At 30.7% G+C, this 16,663-nt stretch overlaps 1 protein-coding gene across 1 annotated transcript in view; it reads right to left on the bottom strand.

Annotated features, from left to right (window-relative positions):
• Positions 1-16,663, bottom strand: part of LOC117167521 (endothelin-converting enzyme homolog) — a 44,664-nt gene that overhangs the window by 19,999 nt on the left and 8,002 nt on the right. The window contains exons 4-8 of the mRNA XM_033352523.1: positions 12,559-12,612; positions 12,393-12,450; positions 9,313-9,500; positions 3,485-3,722; positions 948-1,203 (exon numbers count right to left, since the gene is read on the bottom strand). Of these exons, the coding sequence (XP_033208414.1) occupies positions 948-1,203; positions 3,485-3,722; positions 9,313-9,500; positions 12,393-12,450; positions 12,559-12,612 (794 nt within the window). The remainder of the gene's footprint in view (positions 1-947; positions 1,204-3,484; positions 3,723-9,312; positions 9,501-12,392; positions 12,451-12,558; positions 12,613-16,663) is intronic.

The following is a 16,663-nucleotide window of genomic DNA, read 5'->3' as shown; positions in this document are numbered from 1 at the left end:
AAATACCTTGGAATCTTTTGAAAAAATCTAATATATTCCAGAAACTATCAAATCTTTTGAAATCCCTTAAAATTTTGTAAAGCTTTAGAAAATTCCTTGGAATTTCTCAAAAAATATTCAACACTTTTTTTAAGTCTTGAAAATTCCTTCAAATTATTTAAAATACGCTAAAATGTTTCAAATTTTATGAAATCACTTTAGATTATTAAAGTCAATTAAAAATTTAAGGAATCTTAAAAAATATGTTAAAATATTTTAATTCTTTTAAATATAATGAAATGCCTTGAAATAATGTAAATCCAATGGATTCCCTTAATTTTTGTAAATAAATTCTTTAACATCTGCTCAAAAATTATAAAATTCCATAAAATTATATGGAATCTAATAATATTTTCTGAAATCCTGGAAAATATATCAAAACACCTTGAGATCTTTTAAAGTCCCTTAAAATTATTGAAAAAAGTCCCTCCAAATCATTGTATTCCTTCGAAATTTCTTGTAAATTTTCAACCCTCTTGTAACTGCCTTAGAATATTTTAAGGTATCCTAAAATATTTAAAATCTTTTGGAGTCTTTTAAATCCTTTGAAATCCTTTGAAATCCTTTGAAATCTTTTGAAATCCTTTGAAATGTTTTGAAATCCCTTAAAATTATGTAAAGCCCTTACAAATTTCTTTAAACTTACTTTCGTAGCCTATTTAGTCATTCAAATCACCTTTCATCAATCCTCCTCACCACGCCTCCTTGGAGAAAGAAAGGTACCCTAAAGTGACTACACCGCAACCCTGATTATTCTTGACAGTTACTTAACTACTCCCCTGTCTTTTTCCATTTTTCTCAAAATCTATGAATTTTCTCTGATTTCCAACTTTTCCTTAACATGTGGCCACTCTGATCCAATATATAATTGATAAATAATTAAAATTGATAACAAACTAATCACTTACGCGAAAAAATACCCCGCTCAGCTCATAAATATCATTGACGACTGTGCTTACTTCTTGTTCACGTGAAAAGGAAGACGATTTCTTCAATTTACAAGACCCATATTCAACAGTTCCATTACTAAGAACTTCTTTCATAACATCTATCATATAATTTCTTTCTATTGAAGCTGAAACAATTTCCTCCTCGTCAAGTTCCTCCTCCAAATTTCGCATGTGCTTTTTCCATTTGTGCAATCGTTTTTGTAATTCTTTGTCACTGCAAATAAATGAACGATTAGTGTTTGAAACAAAAATATAAACAAAATAAGCTGCAAAAACCATTTCGATTCACAAAATCAATAATTTTTAAATAATTCAAGACATAAATATCTTTTTATATTTTTTAATCAAATGTAACTTGGAAACTATTTTAGATTATATGAGATTTCCCTGGATTACCTATATAAATACAGAATTACTATTGATTATCCCAGATTACTTCGAATTATTCGGCCTAAAGTAAACTTTAGTGAATTTTTAACCAAAAAGATAACTTTTTAAAAAAATTATTAAATTCACAAAAAATATATTAATTTTTAATCAAATAGTTCAATTTCCATCCAAAAGCATGAATCATCAACCAAGAAGATTATTTTCAACGAAATAGTTTAATTTTTAACTAAACGACACAAATTTTTAATCATGTAATTAAATTTTCAACTAAATTGGATGGAATTTCCACCAAATATTAAACAGTTAAATTTTCAGTTCCAAAATTAATTTTCAACAACAAAAATAATTTTTCAGCAGGATTTAATATTAAAAAGAATTTAAAGATCTTTTTTCAGACAAAAATTTATTTTTAAAAAATGTCATGGTTGATATTTCAACCAAAAAATGTTTTACTTTTAAGTGAAAGACAGTGAAGTTCAACTGAAAAAGAGACTACTGAAAAATTCCATTTCTCAACAAAATACATTACTTTTCAACGAAATAGTTTAATTTTCAACTAAAAGACAGAAATTTTTAACCAAATGAATTTTCAAACGAAAAACAATAATTTTCCAACAGAATAGTTCAATTGTTTACCAAGCAGACGAATTTTTGAATGAAATTACGAACCTTGAACCAAAATATTTTTTTAACTAAATTGTTGAATTTTTAATAAAGAATATAATTGGTAACCAAAAGATATTAATTCTCTATGAAAAATGTAATATTACAAAGAATTTAAAGATTTTTTTCAGAAAAAATTAATTTAAAAAATGTAATAGTTGATATTGCAACCAAAAATAGTTTTACTTTTAAGTTAAAAATAGTCAAATTGAACTAAAAAGATAAATTTTTAACAAAATATTGGAATCCTTAACGAAAAAAAGAGATTTTTCCACGAAATAGTTGACTTTTCAGCCAAAAAATATATTTTTGAACAAAATTGTTTAATTATCATTAAAGTAGATTAAGTTTCAACCAAATAGTTCAGTTTTTAACGAAAAACATGCATTTTTACCAATAAGATTAATCTTCTGCCGAAGAAGACGAATTTTTAACAATATGCATATATTTTTTACTAAAATAGATTAGTTTTTAACATGAAATTAAATAGTTATATTTTCATTGTAAAAAAAACCAGTTTTTTTACCATCAAACCGAATTTTTAAGAAATATTTGGACGTTTCGACTTTTTCGATAGCGAATATATTATTTTATCCAATCTAGCTACGAAGTTTGGAAACATATTTAAGGGCAAAGTAAAAAAATAAAATGTACCGAAATTAGAGATGAGGAAGTAAGGGATATTAGAGAAGGGAAGTAGGGAATGTGAGGGAAAATGAGGGAGAAGATAGTGGAAATGAGGGAAGGGAAGTAGGAAAAGTGAGAAAAAATGTGTGGTGGAAAGTATGGTAATGAGGAGTTGGGAAGTAGGAGAAATAAGGAGAGAGATGAGGGGCTGGAAACTAGTGAACCTGAAGGAAGGTAAGAGAGAAATTACAGGGGAAATGAGGAAAGGGATAGTAGGGAATAATAGTGTAGCGGAAATGAGTAGAAATTATGGTTAGGAAAGTGAGGGGTGTGTGGAAGCAATGCCAATTAGGGGAGGGGAGTAATAGGACATGAGAGGATGTAGGAATACTGAGAAAAAATAAGGAGAGTATGGTAAATGAGGGAGCGTAATTGAGAAGTAAGGAAGGAAACGAAGCGAGGGGAAATGGTAGTGGGGACAGTAGTGGTTGCGAGGAAAAGAATGGAAAGGGCTAGTACAGTATTGTGGGTGAGTAGGAGGGGAAAGTGATGGCTGAGGAAGAGAAGTGGAGGAGGAGTAAAGGCTGCAATAGTTCTGAAAAGTATAATAAAGTATTATTAGCGTGATTTTGAGGCCTGTAAAAATATGAGAATGAATTTTCGGATCTTGTTTTGTACCCGCGCAACCTCAAGGTTATTGATCGATTTATTTAAACTTTGACATAAAATAAAACTTTTCCGTTTTAGAATGTTTTTGATTTCTTGATCTTTTTGACCCACCATAATATTTAGTTTATAAAAAAAAATTAACCTACTTTGGAAATGGAGTCTCTATGGTTGGAATATCCAGAATCATCACATTCCTAGTTCTATTCCTAGGATCAGGATATACATCCAAGCCAAAAAATACATCCTTTCCAAGGACGCGCTTGACTCTTGCCATTTGCCGAACAAAATCTGTGGTATTTTGCGTGAAAGCTGCAGGAATTTGAGGCAAGTCTAACTCTTCCAACAAACTTAATAAAGGCATGAGGCCCAAAGCATTCAAAGATTCTGAAATCAAATTTATTTTATTTTATATAGTCAATAATACACTGTTTTGAGGCACGAAAAAAATGAAGGACAATTAAAATGATCATGATTCAAAATGAGATGCAACAGCTTTCACTCATAATTTGAAAAAATAGAAAAGGAGGAATGAAAGTACGACAGCTTTTAAACTCTCGTCTTTTTATATTATTTATTTTTTTAAATTACAAATTTTATAGTTATATTCTTAGTTTTTTCCCTCAAAAATGGATTAGTTAATGATCAATGGATGTCAAAGAAGATTTAACATTCTAAAGAATTCACTGTCATGTTAGTATTTTTTGTCGTAAATTGGTATTTATAATAACCAAAAACTATTAGAACTCAAAGTATATTTACAATTTCTCAACAATTTTAGATTATGTTGTTGTGTTTCTCCTAGAATTTCTATTTTTAACAAAAATAGTTAGGTTTGACTATAGCAGTGTTTTTATCGGAAAATGAAGTTGTATTTAAAAGTCATTAGGTTCCAAAGAACATTCATAGGCTTTGAACAATTTAAGTTTACAATCTTGTTTTACATCAAAAATGGGAATTTTTAAACAAAAAATATAATAATAATTGTAATTGATGAAAGTTGTTTTTCCTTACATTGCCTCAAATAAATATTTTTTCACATATTGATTTTTGTTTTTAAGCTGTAAACAAAATTCGTCACTGGTCCTACTTGGATTTGAGCCCAGGTCTTCAGAACCTTTAATACATTACATCAGAGCAAAGTTAAAATGCTCATGTTAATAGAATCGTTTGAGCAGAGTGAAAAAATTGAGGATTGGCATCCAAAAAAAGGACAAAGAAATTTGGAATTTAGTAAATATCCTCTGTTCTCTTTTTTTATTTAAAGATTTAAAATTTTTAACATTTAAAAACATATATGTCCTATTGGTTCAAAAATCATAAAGAATTGTGTGTATATACATTTTTTTTCTCCAGCGAACAATGATAACAAATAAACAATTCAAACAAGTTATTTGCCGTATTTAGAATTTTTGAAAAATTGAGAAGAAACACGTATTTTTAGATTGATTCATATGAACAATATTAGAAAAAGTTGGATGTGTCAAACCTCAAACTTTTTAGGCTTGAGCAAAGGAAACATGTTATCATTTCGATTTTTCGGAAAAAATTGTTTGTGCATTCAACTCAATCCAAGAAGACGCGACATATTAAAAATTAACCATAATTTTTAACCTATAGGATTTCTTTAAATTTGAATCTTTAAATAAAAGCAGAGAATAGAACATATTAACAGATTTTAATTTTTTTAAACAACTCTAGTAATCCGCTGGACCGCTCTATTATCTGAGCTGATAATTCCATGTAATCTGGTAATCTTCGGTCATGCACTTGCAACTCTGTTTTTATCCAACGTAAAACCCTTGAAATTTAGAGTAATTTATTTGTAATCCAAATAAATCGAAATAATCCAATTAATAATGGAAACCCATATATAAATTATAATCCAACGCAATCTACTTTTAATCTAGGTAATTTTATGTAATTTATGTCATCGAAGTAATTTACCTAGGAAACCCAAATGTTTTTCAATTATTTTGTTGGCATTTTTTTGTTAATTAATTTTGTTAATTCAAATTTTAAACATGAGATGTTCATTTTGAAATTTGTCTTTTTTCATTGAAAATTAATGTATTTACTTGAAAATTTATCGTTTTCGATATAAAATTAATCTTCTTCGTTAAAAATATATCATTTTGCTCAAAAATTCAACGCTTCAGTAAAAAATTAATCCAATTGATAGGAAATACAAACTACTACGATAAATAGTCATTTTTTGTTCAAATTTAACTTTTTTATCAAAAATAGTCTTTTTGGGTAGAAAATTGAATTCTTTTTGTCAAAAATGTATTTCTTTCGTTTAGAATTTAACTATAATATTTTTTAAAAAAATTTTTTGTTGAAAATTCAACTCCTTGATTAAGAGTTGAATCACTTTATTTGAACTAACTTTCCTAGTTGAAGATTCTTGTTTTCAAATCGAAATTATTCGGTTAGAAATTTAATATTTTCTTGAAAATTCGTATTCTTATTCAAAAATTAATTTTTTCAGCTGAATATTGAACTATGTCATCTTTGATGAATATTTGTCGTTGTTAGTTAAACATGCATGTATTCTATTCAAATTTCGTTCTTTCCATTGTAGAAAATTAATGTTTTTATTTTTAAATTGATCCTTTCTTTAAAAAATAAACTATTTTGTTGAAAATTCAATAAAATATTCATCTTTTTTAGTGCAAAAATTAATATTCCATTGTAAAATTTCTATTTTTGATAAAAATGTTTTCTTCTTTAGTTAAGAGTTCCACTAATTGGGTTAAAAATCATGCGTGCTGTTATAAATTCGTCTTTTTTGGTAGAAAATAAATGTTTTTGATTGAAACTTTTACTATTTAGTTAAAAACTAATATACTTTTTAGAAAATTCAACAATATTGTTAAAAAGTCATTTCTTTGTGCAGGATTCTTTAGTATAGTTGAAAATTTAACTATTTTATTGAAAAATGGTTGTTCTTTAGTTGACATTTTTTTATAGCCCAGGTGTATAAAGAGCCTCTTCTTTATATTAATTAAATACCCTTCTCAATAAAACAGGTGGATTTTAAATTAAAATTTACATTTTCAAGTATTGTTAAATTTTGTACGTTTATTCATTTATAATCAAATAGTCAAATTTTCAACCAAAAAAGGGAAACTTCTAACCAAAAATGGAATAAATTCAGTTTTAATTGACAAGATTAATTGTTTAGGGAAAAAAACGTTCAATAAAGTAGTAATAAGAAACGATTAGGATTTTATAATGAAACATTTTTTATTTTCAACAAAATCGTTAAATTTCCACACAAAAATTGTTTAAATTTCAACTAAAATTATGCATCACAACTAAGAAATGAATTTTTAACAACCAGGTTTAATTTTCAACCAAGTTGTTAACATGGATTACCAGCCAAAAAGGATCAATTTTCAATAAAAATGAAATATTAACATTTTAATTTTAAAACATTAGTTTTCAACAACAACAAAATAATTTAAAACAAAGTAGCTGAAAACTATTTCAATTATAAGGCATTCAATGTAAAGGCAAAATGTAAAGCACCTAAGGTGAGGATTTCGTATGTAAAAAATGTGAGCACTATACTTAAGTATTTGTTTATATAAAAATTGTTCATAACAGCTTGCACATTCATTTAATTATTCATGTTTCTTGAGTATATCTGAATTAATTATAATAATCAATAGCGAGTTTGTTCAAGCAATTCTCATTCAGATTATATATCATATTTTTGAAGTTGCTATACATTTATGTAAGTATGTTTGTGGATACATTGTTGCAAAAAAATAAAAGTGAACCATCAAGGAGTTTGAGGACCTTCAAATTTTAATACAAAGAATTTTTAAAAACTGTAAGATCCGTAAGATCCTTGAGCCGATACCTCTGAACATTTTTCTATGTAATTTTACCGAGATTCTGGTGGTTCGGATTCCACTTCAAAATGCAAGTCTCCCCATAGTGCACTTGGTTGTAGCCTAGCCTGTAGTAGGCAATTTTTCTATATTTCGCACCCGAGAGCCCTTTTATTTTTCTTTACTTCATTCTATCTCTTTAATATAAATTAAAGTATTTGTTTATCTTCCGCGATTGAGTACTCTTATCATTTTCTATTTCTCGAAATTCGGAGACCCATCGAAAATTGAGGGAATTTATACAAAGAATTAATTTGACGTTGATACATGCTTGAAGCCTTATATACACACTTTAGGTTTATTTATATATAGGCCCAAAGACTGAATTCAATTCCTAGTTAAATTTTCGGTCAGCTACCTATCAGCAAAACCTTTAATTTGACGGGGATGTATAAAGGATAGGATCGAATAAAGAAGAGAGCATTAAAAAAGATAGACATTAATTTAGATTATGAAAGAGATAGAAAAAGATAGAAGTTCGTAGAGGTAGTATAGGATCAGATAAAGAAAAGGAGATTGTAAAAGATAGACGGAAATTTCCATTGAGAGAGAGAGAGAGAGAGGGGGGGGGGAGAGAGAAAAATGTTGATGAAGATGGATAAAGGATATAATAAGATAGAGAAGAGAAGATTGAAAAAGATAGACGTAAAGCTAGATAGCAAAATAGATATGAAAATATTGACGCTAACAGATGAAGGATAGGATGAGGTAGAAAAGAGGGGATTGTAAAAGATGGTGGGAAATTCAAATTGACAGAGGGATGGTAAAATTTTGACGTTCACAAATAAAGGAAAGGGTCAGATAGAGAAGAGAGATTTGAAAACGATAGCTATGAATTAAGATTAACAAAAAGAGATAGAGAAAAAAGATAGAGATTGATAGCCACAAGATAGGATAAAATAGAGAAGAGGAAATTGTAGAAGATATGGTCGGATAGAGAAGAGCGTATTGAAAAAAACGTGAATTTAGATAGACGAAGAAATATAGAAAAATAGACGTTGATATATGTAGAATACTATCAGACAGAGAAGAGGGGATTAAAAAGGTAGGAGGAAAATTCAGATTTTCCGAGAGATAGAAAAATATTTACGTGGATTAATAAAGGATAGGATGAGATAAATAGAGGATGTGGTAAGATAGAGAAGAGGGTATTAAAAATGATAGTCGGGAATTTAGATTGACAGAGAGATAGAAAAACATTAACGTGGATATATAAAGGATGCGATGAGATAAGAAGAGGGTATTGAAACAAATAGACATGAATTCAGATGAAAAAATTGATAGAAAATATGGACGTAGATAAATAAAGGTTTGGGTAAAATAGAAAAGAAGAGATTAAAAAATTATAAACATAAACTCGGATTGACAGATTGATAGTAAATTTTTACGTTGGTAGATAAAGGATAGGGTCACATAGAGAAGAAAGGATCGAAAAAGATGTATGTGAATTTCGATTCACGAAAAGAGCTAGAAAATGATAGGCATTGATAGACAATGGATAGGATGAGATAGAACAGGCGGTATTGAAAAAAGTTGACGTGAATTTATATTGACAAAGAAATAGAAAATGATAGAAGTCGATAAACGCAGAATAGGAAGAGGTAAATGAGAGGAGATTGAAATAATTAGAAGTTAATCTAGATTGACAGAGAGATAGAAAAGGATTGACGAAAATAAATGAAGGATAGGATAAGATAGAAAAGTCGGTATTGTAAAAGATGGATTAAAAATCATTCAAAAAGATAGTATCCTTTTACTTCCAGCGGGGCGTTTAGGCCTTAGAGAAAAAAGGACTGACTCATTTTTTTCATAAAATTACGCGTAATTACACATTATTACGCGTTATGACACGTAAAGTTTACGGAGTAATACAAGAGTGAATTCCCCCTCGACCATTTCGCACAACCAAGCGGTCTAGCGGGTTACCAGAGTTTTTTTTCCGCTTGGGTTAAAGAGTAAATATAGGATATTGCAGTGTAACACCTGTGCTATAAAATCTTTACATGTAAATCAGGATATTATTTAAAATGAGAGCGTAATTTTCTCAGAACCGTATTATTTTCTAAGAAACTGACCTAAATCCATGCAACTTTGATACAACGTCTTCGCCTGCCTGACAGCCCAAGGAACGTGAGCCGTGGAATTCTCGCGTAACAAGTCCCTAATCACTCTTGTTACTCGATTGCTTCTTTCACTGAACCAGGAATTCGTTAAACTGCTCTCAGGTAATGGATGTGATTGAGGCCATCTACCGCAAGCGTACCTGCATACAGAGACGTTATCTTAAACTTGCACTCATTTTTCATGCAATCTACATGTTACATACATTGTACATACTACATACCAACAAGGAAGTTACTTCTGGCTTTATTCTAAATTAATTAAAGGCTAAGACGCTTACAGTCACTAGTTACATACTTATGTATCGAATTATCACTACCACCGATTCTATATGCATTGCATAACATTATATTGCATAAATACTTTCACTTATGCACAAACTAACATCTATTTCTCAATTCCCAAGAGAAATATTTTATCGGAAGATATCCTGCACTAATGGAAATATTAATCATTCGTTTATTCACTAAATTCAAACTGGTCAATTAATTGAATGAATGTTACAACTATTTGTACAATTCCCTATCAGGGACTATACATAACTTACTTAACAGCTAGGAGGTGGGGGGAGGGGGGTCTTCATCTATGTACGTAATTTTGGTAAATTCGGAAATGCAACAAATAACTCGAAGTAATTGTACATTTTAATGTGAATTTAAATTTACATGCCAAAAAACCCGGTGGGAAAAAAACCAATCTAGCCAACAACAATTTAAAAAATTTTCAGCGAACTTTATTGATCAGAGAAAATTAAGACATTTAGCCAAAAAAATCTGTCAAAAGTGAGAGAATTTCTATACAAATAAGTAACTGTCAAGCAGATTGAATTCGACATTTTTCAATTTTAATTTTAATTTTTACATTCTCATCAAGAGAAGGTATTAGATTTGTGTAAAATTTGACCCCCCTAGTGTTTGTCAAATGTCCACGTTTCGAGGCTCCCTGAATCCGAAAAACATGTTTTTACGAATGTGTCTGTCTGTCTGTGTGTGTCTGTAGATTTTTAGTTTGTCAGCAAAATAACTTTCTAAAGAATTGACAGATTGGATTGGCCTTTGGCATACTATTTTAGTGTCTTAAAATAAAGTTCAAGTTCGTTAGCCAACCATTTTGGATAAAAATTCAAAAAGTGAGCATATCTTGAACATTTTTAATACCACTTCTTTTCAAAATTCAAATATTGTCTCACGGATATTCATAGTATTCAATCTGACGAACAATTTATCCTTATGACTTTTTTCTATAAAACCAAAATTTACCAGAGTTATAACAGTTACAAAATTTCAGGGAAAATGAAAAATTGGTCAGAGAAAAATTAGGACATTTTTTTTAATGAAGTTTTGTGGTAACGCTAATATAATATTCTTGTTAGTGAATTATTTGTCTTGCATTTATATCTTTTTGAAGCTGCTTCCTCGTGAAGAATATCTTTTTTGTTATAAATTGGATTATTTGTTTTAAAATTCTAAAAGTTTCTTAAAAAGTTATGCTATTTGTTTGAATATTAAATTGTTTAGTTGAAAATTCGTGTTTTTTGGTTCAAAATTCAACTATTTTCGTAAAAAATCTACTTTTTGTTTCAAATTAATATTTTGCTTTTGTAAAGTCAAACTGAAATCTTTTTTTGGTTGTCTATTTTTTTTAAAATTTGTATCAAAATTTTATCGGTTGTAGCATAAATTTCATTTTTTTTAGTAAAAAATTCAACTTTTTGGTTAAAAAAATTAATTATTTTGTTGAACATTCTTATGTATCGTGTCAAAACTCAGGTATATGCGTAGAGAACTGACTGAAATGTTACTTTCTTACTGAAATTACAAACTGAAATCTGTTTTAGATAAAAATGCAACTTTTTTGTTGAACTTTTAACTGTTTTATAGTAAATACTATTTTTTGCTAAAAAATGAACTATTTTATGGAAAATTTACTTGCTGCTAAAAATTTATATTTTGGTGTTAAAAGTCAACTGAAATCTTTTTTGGGCGAAAATCTAACTATTTTTGTTGCATATTTGTCTTTTTGTTTTGAAAATTCATCGGTTTTAGCAGAAATTTCATCTTTCTTGGATAAAAATGCAACCATTTACTTAAAAATTCAACAATTGTGTTAAAAAGTATTTTTTTTAAATTAAACTTTTTTGTTTAAATCGTCTTTTTGAGTTAAAAATTCAAGTCTCTTTGTAGGAAAAATTACTTTTTGTTTACAAGTAATATTTTGATTTTGAGGATTTAACAATTTTGTTTTGAAATTTTTCGTTTAACCACTTTTGTTTGGCTGAAAGCTTAACTATTGTAACTGCTCTGTTGAAAACAAATGTTTCTTTGAATGATGTTTTATGTCTTTAGTTAAAAATTTAACTATTTTGTTGAAAATTAATTTTTTTGCTAAAAATTCATGTGTTCTAGTTGAAAATTTAATTTCTGAACAGAAGATTCGTCTTTTAAATTAAACTGTCAACAATTTAGATGACATTTTTCTGTTTTATGACTGGAAAATCTTTATTTGTTGAAAGGGTTTAAAATAAGTTTTTTAAATAAAATTTTTTTCATTGAAATATACACTATTTTACTTTTGTTTGTTACAATTTGTAGGAAGGAGGGGGGGGAGGGGAGGTCTTGGAGAGGACCTATAATCCGTTATATAATTCAAGTGCGGCTTTAAGAATATCCTTGTTCTTCCAAGTTAAACAATTTTCAATTAAAAGTCTGTAACAAATTGAATGCAAACGCAATTAATCACTTCAAATTACGCATTTTCAAACGCCTTTAAGTTAAAGTTGTTGCAATATTTAAAAAAGTACTAAGCATCTATTCTTATATTACGTTATGAGTAAATAAAAGAATAATTTTAGAAACCTAAATAATGTTTAGATGCTTGTCTGAAATCAGATATTATTAAACCGTGATAGACGTACGGCTTAGCTGACTCTAAAATTGATCCTTATAAAATAATATATAATTGCGCCACTCTGAAGCAGTGCATTTCACAAGACGAAAACATTCAACGTAAATTTGGTCATTTCTAGTTTACTCACTTGTAGAAGTCATCACATGGATCTACAGATGTATCCATAGATTCTTTCAGACTAGCAGCTATGTAACCCAATAAATATACTTATAAGAATCATTAAAGTAAATAATTAAGGATAACACTGATATAAAAAAATGCATTTATTTATAGCTATATTATTGGGCACTTACCTATTCGCATACAGTCCTCATTTTCACATACATTAGATCGCAGTGATTTCGTATCTGAAAAAATAACATTAAACTATTCATGAAATCTGTAATCAATAATTATGTATAAATACGGAAAATCTAAAAATAGTTTAAACAAGTTTACTAATAAAAAGTGAATTTTAGCAATAAAAATCCTGTTCAAACATAAATTCCCTATATTACTCTCTAAATTTCAATCTGTCAAAAGTGACTAATTCTAATTCAATTTTGACTTCCGTTTCCGGCATGAAAGTGTGAAGTAGTGGGAATTGTTGATGCTGAGTTTTTCTGATTTTGTGGTGAAATTTGAGGTGAGTGGATTGTGGAAGGGTGTGAAAGGGTGTGGAGGTGAGAGATCTAATTGAGGGATTGTGAAATTGCAAAGGGGAGGTAGATATTTTGGAGGATTGAGACCGATTTGTGTGGAAGTTTGTTTGGAGATTTGTGACAGGGTGGGAAGACTGTGTTGACGGATTGGTAGTAGCAGGGTTGGGTAGCGACAAAGAAAAGCGTGACAGGTAACAGACAGCGACGATAGAGGCAGGGAAGTATAGAAGGCGGGAAAATTTCAATTTGATTAATGGCTAGTGGAGCGAGTATCTCCTCGGAAGAAACAGAATTAGAGCAGGAAGTATTCAGTACGCCGAAAGAGATAAAGGAAAGGAAGGCAAGGGAGAAGTATAAAAAAACTATATAAAAGGAAAGATTAAGAGCAAAAAGCGTAGGGTCCATAGAAGCATTTATAAAAAGGAAGAGAGGGGAGAGGGAAAGCAGTGAAGAGAAGGAAGATATCGGGGCGAGTATAAAATACCAGAAAATGTTTAGATCAACGCCGGAAATGCAAAGTTTGGTAGGGAAAAGCGATAACAGGGAGGGTGCTGACGGTAGCGGAGATGTAAATGAAATGTCGATGAAAGAAGAAAGGCTAAAGGAAATTATAGAAGTGTTGATAGAGGTAATGGGGTTTTATGAAGAAAAGCAGGAGAGAACGGGAGAGGAATTAAAGAAGGAAATTATGCGGGAAATGGCTGAAGTTAAGGAAGAAATAAAAAAATGGGAAGAAATCAGGAAAAAGTTGGAAAAGAGGATGGAGTCATTGGAGCAAAAACTAGAGAAGCAGAAAGAAGTTAATAATACAAAGGTAGAGGAGATAAGAGGTAGGATGAAGAAACTTGAAAGCTCGAACGGAAATTACGGTAGTGGCGAGAGTGGGAATAAGGAGATAGAAAGGCTGAGAAACATAGAACAAAGAATAGAGAGGAAAGCGAGGGAAGAAAAAAAATTAAACATAGTAATAAAGGGTATAAGATAAGAGGGGAAGGAGCTGAAGGAAGGGGTGGACGAAGTACTAAAAAGGATTGATGCTAACGTAGTGATAGAGAAAATGCGAAATATAGAAAGGGAAGTGAGAAGAGGGTAGATAATGGTACTGGTGAAACTAAAGAAATAGGAACATAAAAGGGAGGTGATGACAAAGAAGAGGTTATTATATGGTAGTCCGGAGAGAATAGAGGATGATTTTACATGGGTAAAAAGGAAGATGAAGTATAAATTAAGGAAAATAGCGGAAGAGGAAAGAAAAAAGGGAAAGAGTACATGGGTCAAGTATTGGGAAATTCAGATAGATGGAGTATGGTGGGATTGGGATGAAGAGAGGGAAGATATAGTAAGAAATGAGGTGCAAGGAAACTAGAAGAGGAAGGAACGGGAGATAGGAAAATAAGAAATAGTAAGAAGGAAAAAAAAGATGAGAAACGAAAGTAGGGAAGAATGGAAGATTTGTTACTGGAATATAGCAGGATTAGAGAGAAAGGATAAGAAGTTTATAAGAAATTTGACAAAATGGGATGTAGTCATAATGATGGAGACGTGGTTAGATGAAAAGGGATGGAAAAGAGTAAGGGGAAGGTTACCAAGTGGTTACAAATGGCAAGTGCAAAATGCAAAGAGGAAGAATAAAAAGGGCAGGGCAATGGGAGGAATCGTGATGGGAGTAAGGAATGAATGTATAACAGGGAAAGATAAGAAAGACAGGAATGAAGAAAAAGAAGGAGTAATAGTAGAAGAGGCTATGATGGGAGGAGAGAAGTGGAAGGTAGTGGGGATTTATGTGAACGGTGATATGCAGGAAAAAGCAGAGGAGATTAAGGAAATGATTGAAGAGAATAAAGAAGAGATTAGGATCATAATAGGTGATGATTTCAAGGCGAGAACAGGAGACAGAGGAGGAAGGGAATGAGGAGAAGAAAAAGGAAGAAAATCCAAAGATAAGGTACTAAATGGCGAGGGAAGAAAGTTGTTGAAGAGCTTGGAGGAGTTGGGATGGTATATCTTGAACGGGAATATAGAAGGGGATGAAAAAGGAGAATATACACGCTCAGGAAGTGAAAGGGGAACGGTAATTGATTATGTGTTAGTTGATGATGAGGTAAGAGAGAAGGTTAAGAAACTAGAAGTAGGAGAATATATTGATTCGGATCACTTTCCCTTAATAGTGACATTAGAGGGACAAAAAAGGAATAGCAATATGAGTAAAAGGGGAGCAAATGTAAAAAGTGTAGGAAAAGGAGATTGGTCAAGGGAAGGGAAAGAACAGTTTAGAGAGAAAATAAGAAATATCAAAATGGGAGAGGGAAATGTGGACGAAGAGATGGAAAAAATGATAGGAGAAATAAAAATAGGATTAGAGTGCACAAACAATAATGAAGTTAGTAAAGGGGGGAATAGAAGTGAGTGGGGTGAGGACTGCAAAGAGAAAAAAAGGAGGTCAGAAAGGAATTAAGAAAGCGGAGAAAAGAAAAAAGTAATGGGGAAGAGTATAGGAAAAAAAAGAATGAGTATACTGAATGGTGTTATCAAAAGAAAGAGGAAGAGAATAAAAGTTTTGAGGAAGAGGCGGAGAAGGCTAGGGCGGAAGAAGAGGCATGGAAGGTAGTAAATAGAGAAAGAAAAAGAAGAAAAAGAGTAAACCAAGATATTGAAATGATAGAATGAAAGAAATATTTTTTGGATTTGCTAGGAGGAGTAGAGAGAAAAGTTGTAAAGGGAGGAAAATATGGTAGAGAAAGAGACGAGGAAGAAGAAATTTCAAGGGAAGAAATAGTTAAAGTTTCAGGAATAATGAAGGATGGAAAGGCACCTGTTATAGATGAGATTCCAAATGAAGTATGGAAATATTGAGGCGAGGAACTAGAGAAATGGGCATTGATAATGTGTAATAGAGTATGGAGAGGAGAGGGGTGGCCAGAGTTATGGAAAGAAGGAGTAGTTATACCAATAGTAAAAAAAGGCAAGGGAGAGGAGGTTAAAGATTATAGGGGGTGACGTTGATGCCAACACTGTATAAAGTATATGTAACTATTTTGTCGGAGAGATTGAAGATAGAAGTTGAAGAAAAAAAGATCGAGTCACCGAATCAGACAGGGTATAGAAAAGGAATGGGGGTAATGGACAATATTTATGTTCTGAACTATCTAGTAAATAAGAGAATTAAAAGGGGCAATGATAGCAATGTTCGTGGACTTAAAGGCGGTGTTTGACTCATTAGACCGAGGCGAAATAGACAGAGTTATGGTAAAGAAGGGAATAAGAGAAGGATTAATAAAGAGAGTATCAGAAATTTTTAGGGAGACAAGAAGCAGGGTAAAGGTAGGAGAGCAAGTAGGAGATAATTTCTGGTTGGTGAGAGGTGTAAGACAAGGGTGTCCTCTGAGTCCACTTTTATTTAATTTATTAATATCAGACTTGGAAGAAGAAATGAGGAGAAAGGGTTGGGGAGGAGTTAGGATAGGGAAGGAAAAGATATATACACTGGCATACACAGACGACATAGTGTTGATGGCAGAGGATGAAGAAGGGATGGCGGGAGTAATTACAGGATTAGAGAATACTTATTAATGTAGAAAAGACAAAGATAATGAGGTTTAGAAAAGAAGGAGGAAGGAAGAAATAATGATCAGGGAGATGGAAAGGAATAAGGTTCGAAGAAGTCAAAGAGTATAAATATTTGGGATATATCTTACAGACGAATGGAGATCATACAGCTCATGTAAGAGAAAGGATAAAAAAAGCAGCAGGGGTAATG

This window comes from Belonocnema kinseyi, chromosome 2 (assembly GCF_010883055.1).
Source record: "Belonocnema kinseyi isolate 2016_QV_RU_SX_M_011 chromosome 2, B_treatae_v1, whole genome shotgun sequence".
Classification (NCBI taxonomy): domain Eukaryota; kingdom Metazoa; phylum Arthropoda; class Insecta; order Hymenoptera; family Cynipidae; genus Belonocnema; species Belonocnema kinseyi.
Note: the sequence above shows the minus strand (reverse complement) of the source record. Positions and strands in the feature narration are given on the sequence as shown.